The sequence below is a fragment of the Anser anser genome (genome assembly GCF_964211835.1).
Source record: "Anser anser genome assembly, chromosome: 5".
Classification (NCBI taxonomy): domain Eukaryota; kingdom Metazoa; phylum Chordata; class Aves; order Anseriformes; family Anatidae; genus Anser; species Anser anser.
Genome location: NC_139725.1, coordinates 3,248,230 through 3,273,252, shown reverse-complemented (window position 1 = coordinate 3,273,252; position 25,023 = coordinate 3,248,230). Strand labels below are relative to the sequence as shown.

At 41.5% G+C, this 25,023-nt stretch overlaps 1 protein-coding gene and 1 long non-coding RNA gene across 3 annotated transcripts in view; both read left to right on the top strand.

Annotated features, from left to right (window-relative positions):
- Positions 1-25,023, top strand: part of SWAP70 (switching B cell complex subunit SWAP70) — a 41,627-nt gene that overhangs the window by 6,188 nt on the left and 10,416 nt on the right. For both annotated transcript variants that reach the window (XM_083840014.1, XM_083840013.1), the window contains exons 2-7: positions 1,863-2,003; positions 8,228-8,401; positions 18,245-18,472; positions 22,467-22,613; positions 22,884-22,992; positions 24,252-24,433. In XM_083840014.1, coding sequence (XP_083696140.1) covers positions 1,863-2,003; positions 8,228-8,401; positions 18,245-18,472; positions 22,467-22,613; positions 22,884-22,992; positions 24,252-24,433 — 981 coding nt within the window. The remainder of the gene's footprint in view (positions 1-1,862; positions 2,004-8,227; positions 8,402-18,244; positions 18,473-22,466; positions 22,614-22,883; positions 22,993-24,251; positions 24,434-25,023) is intronic.
- On the top strand, positions 11,836-13,218 carry LOC310901062. The gene is made up of 2 exons (XR_014585562.1): positions 11,836-12,504; positions 13,034-13,218. It is a non-coding gene; the product is annotated as an uncharacterized lncRNA (long non-coding RNA).

The following is a 25,023-nucleotide window of genomic DNA, read 5'->3' as shown; positions in this document are numbered from 1 at the left end:
GTGCCTGTGGAAGGTAGTCTGAAATGTGATAACTTATCAATACTATTTTCCTACTTTGGGAAATGCAGCTTTTGTTGTGATACGGCTGATGCTGGTTTCCTGTTCTTTAACTTCTGGTTAGATCTAGTGGCTTAATGTTAGCATGCAAGCATGAAAATATGTGTTTCTTATGGAGCTATGTGCTTTCCTAGTAGAAAGTGTAACTTTGGAAGCGTGTAGACAGGAATTCTCTGAATGAAATTTATGTTTTGGGCTATCTCTGTAGGATTTCATGCTAATTAGTGCTTAGATTCTGCATGTCTCATAAACATATATAAAAGTAAATGTATATGATTTTATTTGGCGAAAAAAACAACAACTGTGTTTTAAACATGTGGCATATGTTTGATTTCCTAGGAAGTCGGAAGACCTCAGTCTTCCACTTCTTACTTTGCAGCTACGCCATCTCTACTGCTGTGTGTCTACTCACCTACACTGATCTGCTTGTAAGTTTTCTGCACGTAGAATCACAGACTGGTTTGGGTTGGAAGGGACCTTAAAGCCCACCCGGTTCCAACCCCCTGCCACGGGCAGGGACACCTCCCACCAGACCAGGTTGCTCAAAGCCCCATCCAGCCTGGCCTTGAACACCTCCAGGGATGGGGCATCCACAGCTTCTCTGGGCAGCCGGTTCTATGGTCTCACCATTCTCTGAGTGAAGAATTTCTTTCTTATATCTAATCTCAATCTCCCTTTTTTTAGTTTAAACCCATTCCCTCTTGTCCTGTCACTGCACTCCCTGACTAAGAGTCCCTCCCTGGCTTTCCTGTAGGTCCCCTTCAGGTACTGGAAGGATGCTGTAAGGTCTCCTTAGAGCCTGCTTTCTTTATTTTACTGCTTTCTCTTTGTGTCATTTGGGTCTGTTCTTTTTGTTTTGCTTTGTTTTGTTTAATCTTACTTTCTTAGGAAAGTGTTCGTGGGAGAGGAGCAGCTGTTACTCTGGTTCTGCCTTCCTGTTGCTACTGAGGTGTTAGTTTGGGCGTGCAAAAGTCGGCCTGCGTTGAAGAAGTTAAGATGTATTGGCTACCAGTTAGTTTTCAATAATTCTGTACTTCCTTAAAACTAACCAAGCGTGTAGCTTCTTCTTGAAGGCAATTTCTGAAGAACAGTCATGAGAGATTGGTGGGTGTTAAGGTCTTGACATAATTCATGCAAATACCCTTTTAAAATAAAACTTGGAGAAGCGCATCTCAGCCCTTCCTCTTTCCATAGCATTACTTTTCCTTTATGGTCTAAAACATGATGAGAATATTGAAAAGTAATCCAAAAGCAAGCAGATGAGAGAGATCCATAGCTAATACTAAAATTTGAATGATCATTTCTTTGTAAACTGAAGGTTACATATTGAGTTGTTTTCCTCACTACTCATTTTCCCTGGATAATAATTATTTATATTTTCCAAGGCTAGATGTTAGCGGTCATTTTTCCTACCTGTCTAATTTCACTGTGTACATATTACTTGGGTGTTTCTCCATGCTTTTCCTGATTATCAAGCATATAAATGTGTGCACACAAAGGGCAGCTTTTGTAGGTGTGTTCGCACTTCTGTGGCAATGGACCTATATGTGATCACATTGCTTTTGTAAAACTGTAACTCTGGGAAGCAGTCACATCCTTGGAGTTGACTTTCTTTATATATATATATGGATAGATGTATTTATAAATCTTTATATATATATATAAATGCATAAAAATTTGACAGAAACCATCAGGGCAGAACTCATGCTGATATGAAGGTGTCGCTTTCTGCTCACAGCTTTGTTCTGGGGGAGACAGCCTGGTAAGGTCGACAGTGGTGTCACTGATTTCTGTTCTGTCCCTAGGTCCTTTCTCACAACTTGTGCACGGTGTTAAACGTTCCCCATGACCCGGTGGCCTTGGAAGAGCACTTTAGGGATGATGATGAAGGACCGGTTTCCAATCAGGGTTACATGCCATATTTAAACAAATTCATCTTGGAAAAGGTAAGTTTGGGGTTCTTATGTTCCGTTTTTCCCTTTACCAGGTTTTGTGTCATGGTGTCTTTACTTAGGGTGTTGTCTTTACAGTTGGCCTTTGCTTGCAGGAAGCCTTCTGCTCTGAAGACCTTTGGTTGTGAGCGTGTCTCTGCTGGGTGGTGGCAGGTCTGGTGATCTGGAGAGTCTGTGCCTTAAAATGCCAGGGCGCACTGTTCTTTGCTTCTTTTCTCTCTCCCTGGTTTCTGTTTCCTGTAACATCTGGTGCTTTTCTAAACTGTGCTCATGCAGAACCGTGTTCATAAAGCACCACACTTTAAAATGATTTGAACGTGTCTTGGAGCTATAGGTTGTCCCACCTTAGACTATGGTTATAACAGAATGTTTCCGTGGGCTCCTTTGCCAACAGGATGGGAAAAATATCTTCAATGTCTGTTCATGAGGGATTTTAATACACAGATCCCCCCAGACATTGACAGTGGGTAACGCCAGTGTTGCTAAGTTTCATCTCGCGAGTTCGTTCTCTTGGTGCCTGAGCACTCCTTAGTCTTCTGTGGTTGCATGTTGTGTGTTGTTTTGGAGGAAGCTCTGGAAGGCCAGCAGGGTTTCCCTCCCACCGCTCTTCATCTTATTCTGAGTAGAGGCAATCACTGGGCCAGAGCTGACCTCTGGGAGCTGCATGTTTGAGATTTAGGTTAAAATTCCTGAAAGTAAAAAACTGTCTTGCTTTCTTTCTGACAAATTCAGCTGGGCAACTGGTCTAGACAATACAAAGCAGCCTGTGTTACAGTATGTACATGCTAGCTTCAATACCACTGATTTCTCTTACACTCGGAGGCTGACCCCAGAAACCCTCAAGCTTTGCTTTTGTGGCTTCAGGGATACACGGATGGTTGCTTTCTTTTATGTTAAGTCCTGCTGCTGAAAAGTCCAATGTGACAACTGAGGATTACGCGAGCTCCATAGCCAAGTTTGCTAGTTTTTGCTCTGCTTTAATCTACGTTTAATACAGGTGAAAAATATGATATATACCTGAGATGCAGCCACCCTGGAAACAGGAAAAGCTTCATATATCTTAAGCTCCTCTACCTCTCTAGTCTGTGCTTCCCTCCAGCCCAGTAGCTGTGCCCTGGTTTGTGTGTGGCCGTTGTTGGCTGTTAATACACTTACAGGGTACCCACTTGCTGCCTTGGCTATTTCCTATTGGAAAATCTTGCTTTGTCCCTCAGAAGTTTATGATCTCATTTCCACTTAGTATGGGTGGTTTGAGCTCCTATAAGGTTTGATAGAGACCAAACAGCTTGTATACATATTCCGGGGGGGAAGCCTTATTCTGTTCTAAGTGAAGGATTCCAGAGGCTGAACCACATTTTTTTTGTTAGTACCATTTGTAGGCAGTAGCGAGCCATTAAGTCAAATTATAAAAAGAGACAGAAGGCTTTTTCAATTATAAGCATGCTTTATTGTTAAAAGGTATTTATAGGAAGAAAGTTATGGAAATGAGGAACAATTGGATTTATTAAGTAATTTAATTTAATTTAAAAATGAAAGACCTGGTTACATAAACCAGTTGGTGTGAACTTACAGCATTTGGCTACTCTGGCCATCTTCCTACCCCATGGTAGAAGCACAGGACAAGCTACCTTGCTTTGTTATGAAAGGAAAGAGTGCGACTGTGTAGTTTTTTGTGTTGTTTTTTTTATTCATGTCCTACTCTGGCTTCTCATGATTGCATGATATACCAATAGCACTGGTTTATCTTAACTGTTAACTGAAAATGGTAGGGAACAGTATTAAATTCCCTGTAACTTCACATTATTTAATCCTGACTAAATGTCTCAAAACAGTTTATATATGTAGTATTAAAAATCAGAGAAATTCTTTACACAGAAGGTTACCTTTGTGGACTAGTTGTGACATCACATCTTTCAGAGATGACTTTATGTCAGGCCAGAAGACAACATGCAGTGGGATGAGTCACTGATTTCATGGCACGTCTCCTTTGTTCAAAACAAACAAACAAAAAAAGCAAACAAGAACCCTCCTCGTTCTTCATTCTTCCAAGGCATAGTCTGTTCTTCTAGATGAGGTGACTGTAGGACAAATGTTATTAATTCATATTGCTAAGTAAAGCTGCTAAAGAAGGACTAGTACTTCATAACCCCAGATACAGAGGAAGTTCTCTCAATTTCCAGTTACGTATTTTCTGGTTTCTTGAGCAACTGGCTTATGAGAGAACTTGATCTCAAGGCATTTTGCCTTAAAACACCAGCAAAATATTTGAAGAATGAATCCTTACATTTCTTTTAAAAGAGATATGTAACTGTGACTCTAAGAATTTTGTTATAATTGTATTGGGTGGACTTTGTAATCTTTTAAAATAACCCCTGTGATACTCTTAAATGCAATTGTCACTTTTTATATTCTTTAGTGCTGGCTTACCTTAATTTACTGTGCAATAGAGCCTCTTTATATAAAACCAAATAATCATCAAGAAAAGCAAAATTGGCAGTCTGATGAGACAAATAGGTTGCAACAAATTTACTTTATCCAAATAGGAAAGTTGAATAAGTAATTTGAATAACTCGTATTGTCTGAATGATGCACTCCAGTACCATGCTTCTTGTGACTTAGCAGACAGATAACGTCTTCACTGTTTGTTTTACTTGGGTTCATAACTGCATTAGATGTGTTCCATTATTTACAATGCATGTCTTTTAATACCAATGGAAAATGTTGTTTCCTTTTCTATAGTGCTGATGGCGGTACTTTACAGTATGCCTTATTTGGCAGGGAAGAGTCATATTGGGGGCAGACAATGAAGGGCATCATTTGAAACCCCTTATATTGTTATCTCATCTTCCAGACAACTTAGCGAATGCTGTTTACATTACCAGTGCTTATAATATTTTGGGGCCTGGTCTCATCGTTTGTACTTAAGCCAAATATATTTTGTATTTCCTCATGTTTTAGAGTTACTTGGTAGGTTACTGATGATGGTCATTTAAACTTTGCATATAGCTATAAATTTAAGATCTAGAAAATTGTATGGCGTTTGCTGCATTTTTCTTTTGATTATTTCGTTGAATTTCTCAGAAAGGGAAAGTAGGTATCTTGCCAGTATATTTTGATCTCTAAGACTGCAAGCAGTTGGCAGCATTGGTTCATGTTGCATGTTCCATCATTCAGACAGACTCATAAATAAAAGCGATAGCTGCTGTGCAGTTGTAGTGTGGAGTACTGTAGAAGTTTCCAAATAACAAGGTGACTTCAAATAGTTTGGACAAACTCTGTAAAGTACAGTTAAAATCAGGTACTGGTGCACAGGAAAAATCTCTTTACAAGCATTCATTAATTCATTAAGCAATGGAATTGTGTGATATTTGTGCAGATTGCAAGCAGGATGAGTATTCTGGCCTAATGGAATAGAAATTCTGGTTTCTCAGTTGAGTTTCGTAAATCTCCCATTTTAGTTTCACATCAAGGTTGCATCAGCATAAGATTCATGGTAGAGTCTCACAATAACTGAAGCCATTTGGGAAATTATTCTTAAATTGAAATTCCAGGGTAGTCTTTGACCCAATCTTTTTTTTAATAAATACGTTTTGTCTGTGTCATTAAAAAGCAACATGTGTATGTGTTTATGACTTGGGTTTTTTTGGTCATCAGTTCCTTCTGTTTGAAAATTTTCTATTTTTACAGTTTCTTAGTTAAGCTAGAGGTACTTTTGCAAATGAGTTGAAGTATAACTTTAGAAACTGTTCAAATATTTTAAATTTTTGAAGCAGTTTAGAAATTACTTCTTATACATCCAGATAGATTGTTCACCAGAGTAATTATTACTTCGGAGTAATTATTATTATAGTCACCTGGAGTGGAGCATTGCCAGCCAAGGAGCCAACGTAGCCCAGCCAATAGTTGTGTAGCATGGACCTAGCTGTAAAGTTGATTTGGTTTTCTTTGTGGACTTTTCTCCTTCCTTCCCCTTCCACCCTACACAAATGTACTTCAAGAATTTATGTACCAGAAATAGATAGCATTGCTACGTGAAATTGTTGAGGGAAAATTTTATCCTTCATTAAAGAGAAGTATTCAGTTCCACCCACAACTCCCAGGAACCCCAGAACAATGATTTGGTAATTATATCCTTTATTTAACAGCCAGCCAGGGATCATTTAGGGAAAAAACAAAAACAAAAACATAACAGAGGTGAGTTGGAGAGTTATTTTGGAGAGCTGGGGTTTGCGTGCTCATCTGATTGTTTTTTCTGAATAATCTCTAAACAGTGTCTGTGCTCTGGATGCCACATGGACACTCTTTATGAAGTCCCTTTCAGAATCAAGTCTGGATTCTGACAAAAAGGCACACATCTGACATGGGACTGTGGCGTGGTGCGACCCAGTCAGAGCTGTCCTGAAACCTCCTGCTCAGCTGCTGCCTAATCCTGGTGGCAGTAAGTGCTGTGGGTGACTTGGGTTTTGATGCCTCTTTCTGGCATGATGAACAGAAACCGCTGGCTTTTACCCCAGCTGGGGCCCATGTATGAGGCATCTCCCTGCCATCTGCCTCCACGTGGTTGCTGATGGCTGTGCGTGCCGAGGTGAGCTGCCTTGTAGAGCCACCCGCCCTGCCTGTGGTGCCTGGAGCACTGGCTGGGTGGTTCCTGGAGGAGGGGAGGTTTCCCACTCCATCAGCATTTTCCTCAGAGCAGTGCAACCACTAGGACATTTCCAAGGTGGAAGTGCTCATCATCCGGGCGAGTAAAGCTGTTTTAGAAAGGAAGTCAGGTCTTGCTGGGCAGGGTTCGGGGGACAGGCAGGAAAAAGCACAGGCAAAAGTAGCCAAGGGATGAGGTGCTGGCAGACAGGAGGAGGAAACCTGGCTTCTAGCTGCTCTTCCAAAGGGCGTTTGTTTGCTTAGCCAATGTTCCATTTAAATACTGTGTTTCTCGTGCAAACAGCCATAGTGCTGAGCTTGTGGCTCCTACAGCTTCTGCCTCCTTCAAAGGACAGTAATAGCGTGCCTCTTCCATTGACACACTGGTGGCATGCTCTGCAAGCATGCAAAGTCTATGGTTTTCTTTCGTAGTCTCACTTTTAGTCCTGGAAACTGTACTGTAAAGTGCTGGTTGGCAAAGGCTTGGTTTCCTGTTTACCTCGGCCTTCTTTTTTTCCTCCACCCACATCAGTTTATCCACTTCTTAGTCTAACTTTGACTTAAGCCACTGTGGCTCACCCTCCATTATATCTGACCAGTTACAAGACTGGATAGGAAGTCATGCAGCTTATTATGGTGTCCTTGCGGCATCCAAGCTTGGCGTATCATAAGAAAATGGCGAAGAGTATGACCAGTGTTGTTCCCAGATGAGGTGCAAGACCCTATTTCTTACACATGCTTTCCAAAATCTCAAGAGACTTCCATTACAGTGCAGAACATGTCTTCATTAGTTTCATGTCGGCAGAGAAATAGCATGGCAAAGCTACAGGGAGATAACTATATTTAATCTCTAACATAAATGAGGGTTTAAAAACAAAATAGAGGAAATGAAAGCTTTCGGATATGTAAATAATTCACAGATGGGTATGTACAGATGCTAGGTATGGTAAAGGATAATACAAATGAGGAACTTTTTTATCAGTAAAGTGAAGATTTGGGAGTCGGAGAAAGAGAAAAAGTTTTAGGTGGATTAGTGTTCAAGAAAAAATGACTACATGGTTATGAATATTTTCCTACAAGAGTTACGTTTGAGTAATATAAAGTAGAAGAACTTTAAAGGTCTTTTCCAATTACTGTTCCCGTATTACTTCTAGCGTGTCCACATGTAGCTTTTGTTATAATGGCTTTACTATATTGTGTCTTAGTGCTCAACAGAAGTGCAACAGAAGGGCAGCTGGAGCTAAAAATGTTCATGAAGGTGGTTTGGGAGCTAAGGCTAATGAGCTAGAGGAAACGCAAAATGCACTGTAGCCTCCTTCACATGAAGTCAGGGTGTTATTAACTCGACCAGAAATTGGAGGTTGGATGCAGATTTTACTGGAAGAAATTCTGTAGTTTACCCGGTGCAGGAAATCAGATCGGGCTGCGGCAGTGCTCTTTTTGGGCCTTGATGTTTCTTGCAAACCAGAATTTCCTTGGTGCTTTTAGTACGACTTAGTCTGTTAAACTTTGTCTGTCTGTTATCCTGTGCCATTCATGCATATTAATTTTTTTTTGGTTCAATTTCTTCATTTTAGGTTCAAGGAAACTTCGACAAGGTTGAATTCAACAGAATGTGCTGGACTCTCTGTGCTAAAAAGAACCTCTCTAAGAGTCCTTTGCAGATCAGTGATGAAGATGCATTTAAAGTGTGGGTTATTTTTAACTTCTTATCAGAGGACAAATATCCATTAATCATTGTACCTGAGGAGGTAAGAAACAAAAACTTGTGCCATTTAACATCACTTTGCTTAGTGCCCCAGCTGGGCTATGTTAATGGTTGTTACTCCCTAGAGATTTCAGATATTTTTTTTTTCTTTTGATGTAAAACTTTAACTCTCCTCCTTTAATAATGTAATGCCTCAGGTGCTTTTCTTTGTCTTCTGGGATGCATATGTGGGGATCCTGCAGGATACTTTAGATACTGATGGTTATTTTTTGTCGTTTAAACAGCCCAGAGCAAGTGGGACGTGCTGGCTGGCCCCCAGTACACAGCTTATTTTGCAGTCTGTGACGACCGTCAGGTGCTACGGTGGCCAGTTCCAGTACAAGCACTTGGAGCTATTCAGGTTCTCATCTCACTCATGAGTAGTACCTGTTGTGATAATTAATCACTGCACTTGCCTATATGTGATTAAAATTTTGCACAGTTAGTACATCAGTGTGATTCTAAAAAAAATTCTCCTCTCTGCTCTGTGTTACCACGACTTGCAAGATGAATCTTTAGTCTCATGGCACCCTCCTGATAAAAAGGAGAAGTACAAAGTTTTCAGATGATGTCTGTTTGTGAACAAAAGCAGCCACCATCTGAATACTCTTGCTTTAAATGGTTGAAGGAATAGACTGTAGTGAGCAAGATGCCAGGGGAGATCTCTCTATGCCTTAAGCGCATGAGCAAGTAGGGGCAATACTCAAATAGGTATTTTAAACCTAAAGCAAGATTTTGGAATCTTCACAATTTAAAGCTTTTCCCCCTGGGGAGGGGCGAGGCAAGAAGGAGAAAGATCAGAATTCCAGGCATAAATAGTCTTCTGCAAAACCATTTGCAGGAATCCCAGGGGTTAGCAGGACAGCACTGGAGTTACCAATTAATACATCTTTAGAAATTTTTGAAAAGTTAGAGTAGGCCAAAATGGCATACCTGAGTGACTCTGAGCTGATGTGCCAAACCATGAAGTAGAGAGAATGCCTTTTGCCTATCGAAATGAACCTCTTGGTTTTGCCATATCACTTACTTTTTCACAGGAGACTTTCACTCTGCATATTTCTGGTTTTGCCAGACTGGTGATGATAGGGTCCTACCAGGCCTTTTTATATTCCCGGGAGAAATAGGACAGTCTTCTCGCTTTCTTGTTGTTGTTGTTCTCAGTTCAAGGAGGTGGAGATCATGTTTATAAAAGCCAACACAGCTCCTTTCTTAATGGTGGCAGATTTGGCCTTGGTAGGAGGTGAGAGTCACTAATGGCTGTTGAACCTGGGACTCAAATCCGCCCATGTCTCTGGTTTGTCATTGTGCTTTCGGTTGGGCTTCCTGGCTTGCCTGAGGGTAGATATTTCACATCTCCTTATTTGTTGGCATGGTTGGAAGCTTCCGAGCTGCCAGCTCTCAGGTGCTCGCTCATGACCCCTCCACCAAGCCAGCCCCCAGGCTGTGCTGCTGTAGCAAGCTGGTGTTGGGTAATGGCAACATGCTGTTTGTTGGCAGTCAGCGCTGAGCCCAAAGGAGGCTCTCCAGATTTTGTAGCTACTGTTGTCTGCTTTTCTTCTCGTCCTTAATGCCCAGGGTTAACCTGTATTGCTCTTTAACTCGGATTATTTTTAAAACTCTAGGGTGGATCTGTGTCTGCATATCCTTGATTACGGCAAGATTTAAATTGTGCAATGCTCTTTAAAGAACACTTAGAGAGCCTGGCAAAGAAAGGCTGCTCTGTTCTTATCATATACAATGCCTGTATTCACTCTTTAACCTTTTGCCTTAGACCACACAGGTAATGTAATCAGCTAGTGGAGGAATGCTGTCTTTTGAATGCACTCCTTTCTGGCTTGTCGGTCCTCCTGGAGCTGTCTGTGCTTCTGGAAAATTCCACATTTACTCACTCTTTTACTCAAAATTCCAAAAGTAAAGATGCAAAGTTTTACTTTATGAGTGTTTATCAATATGGTGATAGGTGCTTTATAAATATAAATAAATACATATATAAATATATATATACTGCTTTCTGAATATATATATATATATATATTGTTTTCTCTGTATGACCTACCATATCTGCCTTTTAAGTTCTTATGTCTTTGGTTTGTTTTTGTTTTGTTTTAAATGTTACATCTAAGCTCCAGATTTCCAAGGCATTTTTTGTGCAGACTTGCAATTGTTGTATTAATACTGAGAATTTTCATCTGAATATATCTTTTTTCAATAGTATTCAGAGTGGTAGTGATACCTAATCAAGGTATTTTTCTTTCCATTTACTTTTTATGCCTCTCAAGTTCAAAATAAAACTTGGTTATATATTTAGTCTTTGCCACTTTATAGCATTGCCTATCATTTAATTTAAAAATGACTTCCACATCATGTATAAATGAGCTATGACGAGGGATTTTTGCAAAGTGTAGATAGAACAGATCGGAGGGTGATGGAACCGTTGCTGTTCTGCAATGTTTGTGTTTGGGTAAGACAAATGTAAACCTCTCATGAATCACTATAACTTCTCAGTCAGGGAGCAAGCCTTCCTCCAGCCCTGTTTGTTTCTCTTATCGTTGGCTGTGAATATTGCAACATGCAGTTTACTGCAGTTTCTAGTCAGAGTCCTTTGTGTGGAATCCAGCTGTTTCACCTCCTCCCTCCCACCTCTTAGGCTTCCCCCCACCCTTTAGGGAAACAGTAATTAGGAAACTTCCATCATACTTTCAGGTTGGAGAGGTGATTGCTTTTTGCATCCCTCTTGTGGATGGCAGGATTATGATAGAGGGAACTTCTTACATCCCCAGTGAAGGTGTTGATACAACTTCATGTGGCTGTAAGGATGCCTTCTCTTCCTCCTCCTCAGAGGACCTGCTCCTTGAGATCTGTCTGCACATCTGATATTTTACTTTTTTATTTTAATGAAATGAACTCTTTCTGCACTTGTCTGAGCAGTCTTATCTGGAAAACTCTCTGCCTTGAGTGCGATCTCACCTTCTTTGCGCTACTTTGACTGAAAGTTGACGCTACTGTCTTTCCTTGTACCAGCGTTTGTGTACATTTGCACTCGTGCTGCTGTGTTAGGCCTTTCATATCAGAAAGCTAACTGTGGAGGGGCTACCCCCACCTGCAAAGCTTTAAGGCTTGATTCCCTGCCCAGGTGTTGATCAGGCAGAAAATTGGAAACTGCTGTAGCAGCTGCTCAAATAGAGAGTGGAACACAGTCTACTTTGGAAAGTTTTCAGAGATGCAAGCTGAGGAGAGCTTTAGAAACCGAGAGCAAGGAAAGCAGTTACAAAGAGGAAATTCAGAAGCAGTAGCAAGGTGGTACAAGGGCCAGAAGCTGCCCCAGCTGCTCGCTTAGCAGAGACTGGACAGAAATCCAGAGGTAGCGCCTGGCCTGGGCTCTTCACCTGCTGTGGAAGGAAGGATGGCAGCCTGCCCTTTGAGGGGAGTAAGGTTAGTGAAATCCAGCATGGAGAAGGGCCTGGGTCAGGGTGTGTAGTTTTTGGATGTGACTTTGTGCTTACGGAGAGATGCCGTGTCACAGGCACAAGAGCTTGTGTGTCTGTGTTGGCTGTGGAAGGCACCAGGCTCAGCTGGTCACAGCCTTGGACTGCACTGTGGCTTCTGCTAGCTGCTGGTTGGCAGCTGGGAGCAGGCAGGAGAGCTGGAAAGAACAGAGGTCCACAAGTGTCTGTTTTGCAAAGGCGTTCCTGTCCCTAGGAAATGCAAAATGGTATCAAAGCTGAAAGCTCCCTCTCCTTTCAAGTGAGAAGCTGGGGTATGCGCGAAGTAAAACATTTCTGTAAACTCAGTGAAGGTGGTATTTCATAGAGGCACAGCTGGACTGGAGAAGATCAATGCTGTATTTTGTTTGCTTGAGTTAAAATTAGTCCTGATGGACAGATTTCAGAATTAATATCATTCTTGGCTAACAACAGAACTGTGTCCTGTTGCAGTGGGCAGCACTTTACCAAGCAGCTGGGTCGCTCGTGTGCCCAGAAGGCAAGAGCCCAGGTGGTAACTGCTCCCCTCCCCACAGCTGGTCTCTTCCACCAGATCGTCTGAAATGCAGGCATCCAAATACATGTTTCCTTCAGCTCTCACAGGGCTTACCTCTTCCACCAGAAGGTAAAAATTAAAAGGAAGAGATGTGGAGAGAACTGCTGGCATAAGAGGAGAAATATTTCTAGTCTGCCATGAGCTTTCCTTATGTCTCCTCTTTTAGTTGTTGCAGTCTTGTTTGTGTGCTTTCGTGTTGTTTAACCAGACGTTTTCTGTTTTATAAAAAGGTTTCCAAACACTTCCCCTTTTTTATTTCTGGACATGTGACTGCAGTCTTGGGAATGCTTTATTGCCTGAAGCTGTGGTATGTTGTTAGCTGTGTTACGGGGCCATCCTTGATGGTGAAACTTGCCCATATGTGTGCTGCAAGCTGTACACCCGCTGTGTTGCAATACAGCATTTGCATAATTTGTTTTAAGTAAGCCTAATATATTTGTTATCTTTGCTTTTTAGGCCTGACTTCTTGAGGAAGCAAGATTTGTACAGTCATTTTCTGTTTATCCTCCAGCCTTCAGCTGTATTAACATGGCATTTCTAATCCTTCCACTTAGTACAAAGAGGATCTGAATCTTGTGTTTTTGTTTTTTTTTCTTAGACTGGGAGGTGGAAGTCTAAAGCTGTCCAGTGGTGATTCCTCTGGAGGAATTTTTTGCAGAAATGTTTTTTGTGGCCACTTTTGCTTTCTTGTTTGCATTCTATCTTCAGAAACTGATACAATGAACAAAATATTGGGAATTGAATCTTAGCCATTCAGAAATAAAAACAAAACTGGTGCAACTAGAATGAAAGTTTTGTGTGTGGTGCTTCTGATTGGTCCTCCCACTGGACCAAGGTTACCCAAAGCCCCATCCAGCCTGGCCTTGAACACCTCCAGGGATGGGGCATCCACAGCTTCTCTGGGCAAAGAGAAACCTTTGACTTGTATCACTTCTACCCATTTTTCCTTGACTGCTGTGAAAGCTGAGAGAATTTTCACCTTACGCAGCAAGTTGTCCTTAGGACTTTCTTGGGCACTGTTTTTTGAGTTGAACTTTGTTAAACTATTTAATATTAATTTCAGTTTAAAAAAAAAAAAAGTTCTACACTGGATGATGAACACAGTTTTCACAAACTGTTGTTCCAGAGTAGTAGTTATCTGTGAGGTCAATGAATTCTATTACGGGGATTTTTTTTTGGTTGTTGGAAAGGCAGAATCAAACATTTGACTTCAGAGTATTAGAGTACGTGATGTTCTGATGGGGTGGGGAAAGGAATCGATGAGGACTCTGAAATGGGATATAATTGTTTTCACATCTCTTGCCCAATAACATGTGCTTCCACATAATTTTGTACAATGTGGATTTTTAATTTTTTAAAAAAATATTTTACATCTGCACTATTAATATCACAAACCCTATTTGAATAGCATGAACCAGAATAGTCTTGTCTGACATGCTCTGTTGGGCATGAAGGCCTCCTTGATACTATTTTTCCTTTTTCATTCTCTAAGAGATCCACTTATATATCAGAAGAATATGTGAAACATCTGTGGAACTTCATTCCCTGTGGCGAATAGTGCCAGGAATATCTGGAAGGGAAAAACAAATAGGTATTGAAACATGGGAAAAGAAAAAATGTCCTCTGAAAGAAGGTACCAAGCAGGTCGTACAGCTTGCTTTAAAGAGCCTCTGTTCTTTCTGTTCTTTTTTGTTTTCTCCTGACAAAGTTCTGTCTGAAAAATGTTGATTTGGGATGGAATCAGTTTTTCGTACTGCAAAGCCAGTTGGTTCATAACAGCGGGTGCAACGTCAGTCCTTCTGAAATAAAACCTCAGCCATGTTATGTCTGTATCAGTGAGTAAGGTCCTGTCAGAATAGCAGCAAACGTTGCTTCACATTTGCTTTTTAACGCTCTGCTTCTTAACCACAAGAGCAGATTATGCGTGAGCCAGTATGCTTAATTTGTCAGTTATTTGCTGAGTGGACGTGTCTCTGTGGAGGAGGGGAAATGTCGCTTGCTCTCTGAGGTTCCTCATTTGAGCATGTAATGAATGGTCTCTTGTTTGCTTCCATATTTGCCAGATACAACTTACTTGCTTATACTTATCTCGCAGTGATCCATAGCCCACCCCAACACTCGTTGCTATTGAGCAGATACATCAGACATAATTTGTATGGAGACTTTGGTTAGCCCTGTGCTTAGCTGAAGAAAAGATAAAGCTCGAGGTGTTTTATTTTAAAAACTAAACTGTAACATGCACGAGTCCCTTTCATATAAGATGAGTTAAGACATCTCATTATTTTAAAATACATACTTTACTGGGATTTTATGATATTTTTGGTGATGTTAGTCACCTGTAGATGGGAGGTTAGCAGACTAAAATGCTAAAATCTGTTCCAATAATTGAAAAAAAATGTACACAAATTACATAAAAGTAAAGAATATTTTTAGTGCATTATATTTAGTGCTTACTTTCAGTGCATTACGTGATATCATGTAATAGCCAACAGTTTTGCACAGTTTTGCATTATTTCTTTTCCAGACCTTTAGTTTGGTATGTGTATTGTTCATATGGTTTGAGCAAAGAATTGAAAAAAAATATCTGTTTAGGTATGACTTTTTTGTTGTTGTTCCGTTCTCTGATAGTGAGTCCTAGTACTTTGAAGTAATTAACCAAAGCAATTTGAGAATCATGTGCCTCAAGGCAGTGTAATAGGTTGTGAAATCAGAACAATAAATTTTACAGTTATTTTTTTAATCACTATCTAGCATTTTTGCAAGTACAACACCTTCTTAATTAAGCCTTAGTTATTTTAGCTTCCCTTTCAACTGAAGTACAGAATTGTAGTTCAGAATTCATGCTGCTCAGAGGGACAGAACATATTTCAAACATGAGAAAAAAGCTATTCCTTTATTGATTATAATTTCAGTTCATCAGTATTTAGGTTTGTTTGGAAACAAGTTTGCAGTGCTACTGTTCTTGCATGCTGTGAAGGTTTTGTTGTTGCTATTTTCTGTTTTTGTAATTTCCCTTTCTATAAAATTTGGAAGTAGAAAGTATGCTGCTTCCTGCCTTTAACTGAATGCTGAGGATTTATGGTAGCTACTGCTCAGAAGCCTTAGATTAATTTTTTAACATAAGGATGTTGGAAAGCGAAAAACAGTAAAGTGTATTTAAAGATATTTAACGGAGTCGAGTACTGAATTTTACAGAGACCTAACAAAGTTTTATGTTGGCCTCTTGGGAGGGCATGCCAAAACATCCTGGTTGCCATCTGGCTGCTCTAATGAGCCCGTGCGTGGAAGCGCCGCGAGGCTGGGCTGGAGGCCGTGCTCTGCGGGCAGCAGGCACCCGCTCTGCCGCGAGCAGCCCCTGCCAGCCCCAGGGCCACTTGCCAGGGCACGGACGTGGCCGTGCAGGGCTGGAAGTCACCGCTGGGGATTCCCACAGACTTTGTGCCCTGCGGGAGTTGCACTTGCCTACAGCTGGAATGCTGCTTTTGTGAAGGCCCCCAATCAAATTGTGTCTTGGCTGGTAAGAATTGCATTGGGAGCTAAAATACTTACCTTCCTTACTTGGTGAAGCTGACGCGGAAAGCTACAACTTCTGCACCCACCCAAAGGGCCTAAGTTGTGCCTGGCTAGTGTCTGCTCTGAAGAGGCTCCTCAGGAGGAGGATGTGAAGGCGTGCCTCCAAGGGAAGGGTGCATCCTGCCAATGGGAACTTTCTCTCTTGGCAGTGCCGTGGCTTTCGGTAGCTCCTCTGTTTTGCTGTGGCAGCGTTAATCCCCATGTGCTGTTAGAATAGGGGCTATAAGACTAAGAATAGTTACTGAGCTGAAATAGTAGTGAAACCTCACCCATCTGTAGAAGGTGAATTTCACGTTTGGTAATTTACTGCTTTGTGAGATGAGTGTGTCCTGGTTACATGTTTCTTGATCACGGATGTGAGGGAAGAGAAGGGATTTGCCTGTACTAGTTGTGAGAGGGAGAAGCAGCAGCCACAAAATCAGCGTGTACACTGCAGCAAAAGCTCAAGGCTTGGCAAGTCCTTGTCGTGAAATGTGTCAGGGGAAAAACATTCGTGTTTCTTTGTACTCCCAAACCTCTTATGTAGAAGAGACTGCTGAGTGCTCAAAAGCCTGCTAGGCCAGCTGAAAGGTGACTCTGAGCTGTAGCTGAAAAGGTCATTTGTTCTGTGGTGAAACATCCCCGGCTCTCCTGGCTGGGGTTTTCCTTAGCCCTAGGAGGAATTACGATCTGTTCCCAAGCAGTGCTGAGGAACAGAGGTGAAGCAACATCAGGGGTGAGAAAAACAAAGTCCTGGAAAGCATTCAGTTTCCACCCTTTTCCAGTGAGGCACATTCACACTGTCCACGTGAGTCATTTTTGATAATGGCTTTCAGACTCCTGAGTCATTTAGTGTTTCCAAAACCATACCTAGCATAGGTAAGCTGAAAGTGGACCGGACCATCCATCAGGGCTAACCTTCAGAAACACAGCACCTAAAGAAATCCACTCCTTCCCATGCGCACAGAGAGCACCTGAAGGGATCGTGCTGCCTTCCCTCCCCACCTCTGCCTTGCAGCGTGTGGTTTCTGTCCGGGAGGGATGCAAGGAGCTGGGATGAAGGCCCGCAGGAGTGCGCTGAGGGACGCAGTTCTGCTCCAGCCCTTTGGGGAGCTGGGCGGGAAGTGGGTCTGCAGCGCGGGGTCACTGAGCGCTCAGCTCAGGCCTCCAAAGGGCACAGAGGCTGCTGGCTGGTTGCAGAGAACTGTCAGGTGGTGGTGTGCGACTGCACTCAGCGTGTTTCCCTGCAAAAGCTGGTGAGGAAACAGTCAGCTGTCACCCAAACCCGCAGAAGGTGACATTAGCTTGGTCTGTCTTCAGCACTGGGTTGAACTCCGCAATTGGTATCATGTGACCTCACTTACAGAAACTCAGAAGTGTGGTTTTTACTTTGATGTATAGAGGTCTTTGTAGAAAGGTTCTCGCTAATTATTTTGTTTAAAGAGTAATTTTCCCCATGCATAAAGCTGCAGATGGACTTAGTTTAAAAATATTGTGGTGCTCAAAAAGCAAAGAGTGATGAGTTTGAAAATGAATTTAAAAAAAAAGAAGAAACCCAACTGTCTTTACATCTTTTACATTCTTGCGTTTGTTTGACTAGTGTTATTAGAAGTATTGCCCTGTGGTAATGTGTACAGAATGATGAAAGACTAAAGGAGGAAAGAGTTCATTTTGAAAACAGTAAAAGCAGAGGTGAAAAATATGTTCTTTTGCTTCTCTTGGTATCTATGTCAACGTTATGTCCAGTGGTGGAGTGGCTGAGAGCTGGAGAAGAGGAGCCAGGTAAAGACTAAGATATGTGGTCATAGACTGGTGGTTTTTCATTTTGCTTCTTGTCCAGACTGCCACCTTACTGTTATTGTTTGTAATTTGTTTGCTTTTTATTTCCCACAAACGCTTCTTGAAACTTCCTGCTTTCTCACACTTTTGTCGTCATGGCTTGGAAGGTGCTGCAGGGAAGGTCCTATGTGTTCTGTAGGAATCTGAACACTGCCAGAGGCTCGCAGGTTCGATTCTTTGTTTGCCATGAAGAGAGTAGCTGCAGATGGGCTTGGCAGTCAAAAGTTCAGCCGAGACAGAAGGCTACAGGAGCCTAAAATCTTTGCTAATTAAGCTGTGCATATTCAAGGGCCTGAATGTGAACACAGGAACCTAGCTGTAAGTGATAGTTTCTACAGGAAGCTTAGTTTATAGCTCTGAAACACTTGATTTTCATGTCTGCTGAAAATGATTAATTTCTGTGTATATTTCTGTACAGATTGAATATTTACTTAAAAAAATCACTGAAGCAATGGGAGCAGGCTGGCAGCAAGGGCAGTTTGACCACTATAAGATTGCTCTCAACACCAGCCGAGAAGGTCTTTCTGCATGGGAGCTGATTGATCTCATTGGAAGCGGGCAGTTCAGCAAAGGGATGGACCGACAGACAGTGTCAATGGCAATTAATGAAGTCTTCAATGAGCTCATATTAGATGTACTCAAACAGGTAAGAACCACTGAGGACTAATGTTTTAAAATAGAACAAGTTACTGCATCATTACAAAATGTTAAACTTGTACTGACATTTCTTTACCTGATGGATAAAGAGCAGGGAGAAATCAGATAAATTATTTTTAAGGATTCTTTAATATGGCTTTACTTCTATTGGAGAAACTGCAGCTTTTCAGGTTGCTGTAATTGTTGCAATATGGTAAATGAGTTGCCCGTTGGGAGAATTTGCTTTTAGAAAAGAGGTGTGCTGTCTTAAAATACAACCTTACACCATAGCATAAATTCCTTGTTAGCTGACAGAACAGCTACCACACACTGTCAATTCTTAATTTTGTGACAACTCTTCAATCTTTGAAATTTTTTATTTTTTTTTTCAGTTGGAGTTAAAATGTAGCAAAGTTGTGCTGATACACCTTGTGTATTCAGCCTGGTCTGTACAAAGAAAGGTACTGCTCCAGCTGAAATGTTTGCTTCTAAGTTGCACCACTTCAGCTGGGCAAAAACTTCCAGAGCTTTCTTCTTCCTTGTTCTGCTTAGCAGGTGACTTGACTAACAACTTGTACTCAAACACAAAAAGTCATGCTGGCCTTCATATTCATAGCAAGCTCCTGTCAGTCTCTGGTTTCTCCAGGTTTCCAGTGGCAAGATTATCAGCTTAGTAATGGCTTTAAAACTGCATTTCTTTCATGGGAAATATAAATATCTCAGGGATCTGTGTGGTCACAGCAGAGCCTACTTAGATAGCTATTTAAAAATTACTTTTACCTGATATGAATTTTTTTTCATCTATGATTTCTTGGCTTCTTGGAGAGGAGAGGAGGAAAAAAAGGCTTTATTGGCAGGCTTCCGAAGAAATCATCAGAAGGTCTTGGAACAGGAAATTCCTTTGGAATATCCACAGAACAATGCAGAGGTCTATTTTTGTTAAGTCCTAGTTGCTTATTGGAGGTGAGGGCTGGGGTGGACTCACACACAGTCAGTTGAGTGCAAAATGAAGTCATCCTGCTGCGCAATACCATGTAAATAAAATAACCTGTGTCATATCAGTCCTTCCACTTGAAAATTGTAAGGAAATTGGATTGCTTTCTGGTTTTAAAAGAGCGTTGTCTCTCCCTCTCCCTATGCCCCTTTTTTTTTTGACTGTCTCCTTACTTTCCTCTTTGGGTGGCTGGGCCTCTTTCTCAAGGATGTCTGAGTGCCTTTGAATAGTTCCTTGACATTTAAAAATAGTCTGTGTCAAGGTTTGGCCCAGCGCCCCTTGGGCAATCACTGGCCCGATGGAGAAAGGAGCTCCGTTCACCCAACTAGTTCAGTCACAGCTTGTTTCCCGGTAGCTTGTTGATTCACAGAATCGTCCTGGTTGTTGCAGTACCCAATGGCTTCAAGGTGTCAATTAATGGCAGACAACATGGTAGCCAAGTTTCACGCTACCCCTTTTGTTGTGTGCTGTTATCCTGGGTCTCTATGACTATGGAGGGTAGTAGTCATAACTAAATTTGTCGTATTTTAGTTTCCTGAAATAAGTGTTCCTCATGATAGCTGGTTTGAAAATACCTCCTGAAACTGTCAGAAATGAAGCTGATGCACAGAAATAATAGATGCAGATTCTGCAGAAATTGTGTAGGGGAAATATCAGTGTGGCTTGGCTTTGAAAGAAGATTGTCTCAGTATATAAGCAAGGGGAAAAAAACTGATTATGACTTTGAGTGTGCAGGGCATGAAAGAGTGAAGCTGTGGGAATCCTTCATGCACCCTTGCGACCACCCAGACCTCGGACCCAAGTACGGAGGAGGCAAAGCAAGCTGTTTTGTGCGTTCCTGTCCTAGAGCAAGGAGGTGGAATAGCAAGGGAATAGGCATGGCCTTGGCTCTGGCCGCATTTAGCAAGCTAGAAGAGCAGAGCACAGCCGAGCCGTGTGTGTTGGGGGAGGGTTTCCATTTTCTGTGTCTCTGGTTTTGTTTTTTAAACACAAACAAGCTCCTCCAACTGTTCTGAATCTTTCCCCCAGGCCTATAAAGAAAGACACCTTTGGTTTTTGTCAGAGCACATTTGTTTGCTTATCTCCAAAATTGCTATAGCTAAGAGACATTAGAGAAAAATGTTTGTGGTCTCCTTTCCAACTTTTCCATCCCCTTAACCTGAAATATTTTGGGTACAGTGCTTTCTGTATAGTTTTTTCATAGTTTTATCAATATAGGTGGTCCAATCCCAGATGAAACTGAAACTTCTTCTGAAGTTAGGAGTCTGACAAAAATACGTAAGCAATTGGGGAATATTGTTCCAGAAGTGTCAGTTATAGCTGAAATACCTGCAAACTTTGAAGCTCTAGAATAAAAACTGCCTAGATCACTGCCTCCTCACCTCGAGTACTGTGTGCAGTTCTGGGCACCACAGTATAAAAAGAACATTAAACTGTAGGAGAGTGTCCAGAGGAGGGCAACAAAGATGGTGAAGGGCCTAGAGGAGAAGACATATGAGGAGCGGCTGAGGGCACTGGGCCTGTTCAGCCTGGAGAAGAGGAGGCTGAGGGGGGACCTCATCGCGGTCTACAACTTCCTCATGAGGGGGAGTGGAGAGGCAGGTGACCTATTCACTGTAAACACCAGTGATAAGACCCACGGGAACAGTGTTAAGCTGACGCGGGGGAAGTTTAGGCTGGACATCAGGAAGAGGTTCTTCACCGAGAGGGTTGTTGCACACTGGAACAGGCTCCCCAGGGACGTAGTCACTGCACCAAGCCTGTTGGAATTTAAGAAGCGTTTGGACTGTGCACTTAGTCACATGGTCTAAAATTTTGGGTAGACCTGTGCGGTGCCAGGAGTTGGACTTGATGATCCTTATGGGTCCCTTCCAACTCAGGATATTCTGTGATTCTAGATCACAGCAGCGCCCCTGCGTAGGACCGCTAACAATCAAGTGCCTGAAAGAGTGACCAACTATTGCATCATTCCCTGTGCACCCTCTTTTCCAGGAGATGGCTTTTGAATTGCCATCACTGTACTGGATAAAGTATAAAAGGGTTACTAGTACACCTGCACTTAGTGCTTATATTTTAGGTAAGTTAATATTCAATAAACGTGGATGATTTGATCATGACACCTGTTATCATTACAGATTATTGCAATTTTTAGTCTTTTTATAAAGCTCAGTGACAAAGTGTGGCCTTCTCTTCCTTCTTTTGAAAAACTCTTTCTAATAGCAAGATTCAGGACTTGCTTACAAGTGTTTCTCTTTTCCTAAAAGATGACTGAGTCAACTTTCTGTACAAGTAAAATACTGTGAGTGAAACCTTGACAACATTTAAATCAAGATACAACTTGGTTCTCTTAAGACACAATCCAAACTTGACCAGTGTTGCTGTCTCCCGTCCAATGAAGTCACCAAGAGAATGGTTCTGTTATCAGTTTCTCTAACGTGCTCATAGAAGCAGCTTATGCAGGGTCACTTCTGTCGCAGGGTAAAGTAAATGAGTGTACCGGCAGGGTGGGGCCACTTCCAGGACAGAGGTACTTTTGCTTTGTACCTGGGAACGTGTCCCAGATGGTGTCGAGGTGGTGATACAGGGTGTCTAGGTCCGTATCTATCACTGGGGTGTGCATCCAAAGAGGGTTGATATGTATGTATCTATTTATAACATCTGTCATTAAAGCAATAGCCATGAATTTCAGTGATGGCAAATGTCTACTTGAATGAAGAAAATTAAATAGTAAAGGTCATCAAGGAGTCATAATAATGACTTAATACTGGCATAATTATTCAGTTAACCCTGTTACTTAAAAACAGGACAGAAGAACAGTAGGTGGTTTCTCATGGGCTAAACAATACCAGTGTGCTGGTATTAGGAATGGAAACATGTAGGGGAAGTCTGTAGGGCCTTGATCTAACTTTTCTGGGTAGTCTGCTGGACCTTTAGGCCACCTAACCAAAAGACCAAGAGATTCAACACAGGCCAAGCATTTCAGCTATCTTTATCTTTTTTTCCTTTCCAGGGTTATATGTTGAAAAAAGGTCACAAAAGGAAAAATTGGACAGAACGGTGGTTTGTACTAAAACCTAATATTATTTCCTACTATGTAAGTGAAGATTTAAAGGACAAGAAGGGAGACATCATACTGGATGGCAACTGTTGCGTAGAGGTAAAAATAAAACAAAAAAACAAGAACCAACCAACCATGACTGTCTCTAAAGATAGGAATTTATTCTTTTTTGTGAGCATGGTGGACCTCCTGAGAGCTTTAATTAACAGAATGTTTTTTACTTTATATGAACCAGTCCATACCCACTCTTTTGATAAACATTATTAATAGTGGAATTTGTAGATATGTAAGAGGGAACTGCAGAAATAGGGCTTGAGAATATAATTTTAAAATAAATGTTTGTGACAATAATCCTGTTATCCATTCCAGGCATTGCCTGACAAAGATGGAAAGAAATGCCTTTTTCTCATAAAGTGTCTTGATAAAAGCTTTGAGATCAGTGCCTCTGATAAAAAGAAGAAGCAGGAGTGGATTCAAGGTAAGGCTCCAAAACTTTTAAAGTCCTGTCAGAGTAAGCTGGAGTCTTACAGAAGTGCTTTACTCAAATCTAAAATTCTCAGTCTTATAATTTTTGGTATTTCCATTTTGTGCACGTGGGAAGTGATCTTCAAGGAACTGGCGATTCAGGAAGGACTAATGATCCATGTAGTGGGAATCAGCTTTCAATCAGGTGCCTCAATTTAAGCAGCCAATAACCAAAATGAAACTGCTGTTATTGTTTGCTTTTTCTGTATGGCTGCGCATGTGGGAAAGGGCAGGGAATACACAGAAAATTGTTAGTTTGGGGAGAAAGGGAAAGCTTGTTCAGTTCAGCATCATAAATTGGCTTTAATTTTATGGTTTTGCTTGAGGTAGTGTGGTTTGATGAACTGAGGATAAGGCTGTAACTGGGGCTTCCTTCTCTGTTACCACGAAGGAGTTACTCCTTCTGTGAGACCTTCCCAGGTAATATGCTGAATGATGGTTACATGCATCTTTTGCAGGGTGAGGTAGAAGCCTTTGCAAAGCCACTGTTGCCAAGACCATTGAAATATGTACAGCATTTTAATATCTGGAGCTGTGTGCTTCCATTCACACTGCCCTTTTTACCTGAAGCACGTATTTAATTGCACCGAAGTCTGATGTATGAAGAATTACTTGATTCCAAAATGCCCAAATGAGATATTTTTTTACAGCAGTGGCAGATAAAGCATCAACTACTCCTCAGTTTTGCTGTGTGTGTATTTCCTTACTTGAATATAAGTAAATGAGAACTTTTTAAACTGGAAGAATGTTCTTCTTGTGAATAACAGTGAGAATAAAAAGGGGTTTAAGATTGGTTATAAGAAAATAGGTGCAACTATATCTTTGATAACATAATCTACTTCTTGATTAGAGTCACCGAATCTCGGGAGTGGGAAATTGTGAAGTTGTTTTTGCGTAGCTAGGCATACAAATGATTTGTATGTCCACTGCATGCTAGAAATCAGTATTGGAATTGGCAGAATGCATTGGAGTTGCCTGACCTTGTGGCACACAGACTATTGAAAACTGTCTTTTACTAGTGGTTTGTGTTGACAGCTAGCCTGATGAGAATTAGGAGAATCAACAAGTTATTTCTGGTTTAAAAATACATTAAAAACAAACCAAAAAGAACAACGCAGGTATTCATTTACCTAGGCTGTCCAGAAAGTTTAGTATTTTTCTTCACTGGGGTTGTACAGTTCCTCTCCCTTTGCCTTGCATGATCCCTTCCAGCCATACAGACCACTGTGAGCCTGCTGAGAGCAGGGAGTCCTCCACCTCACAAAGAAGCACGCCAAAAACGGAAAGAGTTGCGCCAGAAGCTGTTAGCTGAGCAAGAAGAGTTGGAGCGGCAGATGAAAGAACTGCAAACAGCCAACGAGAACAAGCAGAAGGAACTAGAGACTGTGAGAAAGGTGGGAGTACAAGCTGCTGACCTTCACGCTTTAAGCTCGGTCTCTGTGGTTGAGATGGGCTTCTTGAAGTATATTTGGCATCTATTTCCTGTTCAGGTGTTCAGACACATGAAGGGAACTCCTGCAGAGGAGTTGAGCTTATGTCAGCTCAAGCCACTAAGTAAATAGGTCTGCTGGGTCAGCTTGCCATAAAGCCTTAAGCATTGACTGTAGCAGCTTCTAAGGTCTGATCAAGTGGCCTTGGGGTTAACTCACGTGGCCCAGGCCTGTACATAAGAAGGTCTTGTGAAGCTAGTGTGAAGGAGAACTGCGACTGTGGTGTGGATGGGGTTCAGGGACTGGAGAATCTAGTCTTGTCAGTTACTCATTATTGTTTGGTTGATTCTTCTTTTTTTTTTTTTCCTCTTCCTGTTGGGAATGTCTGCCAAAATTGGGGCTTTCCATTAAGATTTCCTTAGGTAGTTTTTCCAGAGTTGTTGTTTGAACTGTGTGGAGGAGTCTCTTCACACAGACGTAGTTTTCACAGATATAAATTGAATTTACAGTGAATCCAAAGATGCACATTGATTTTTGTGAGTATGTATTGGCAT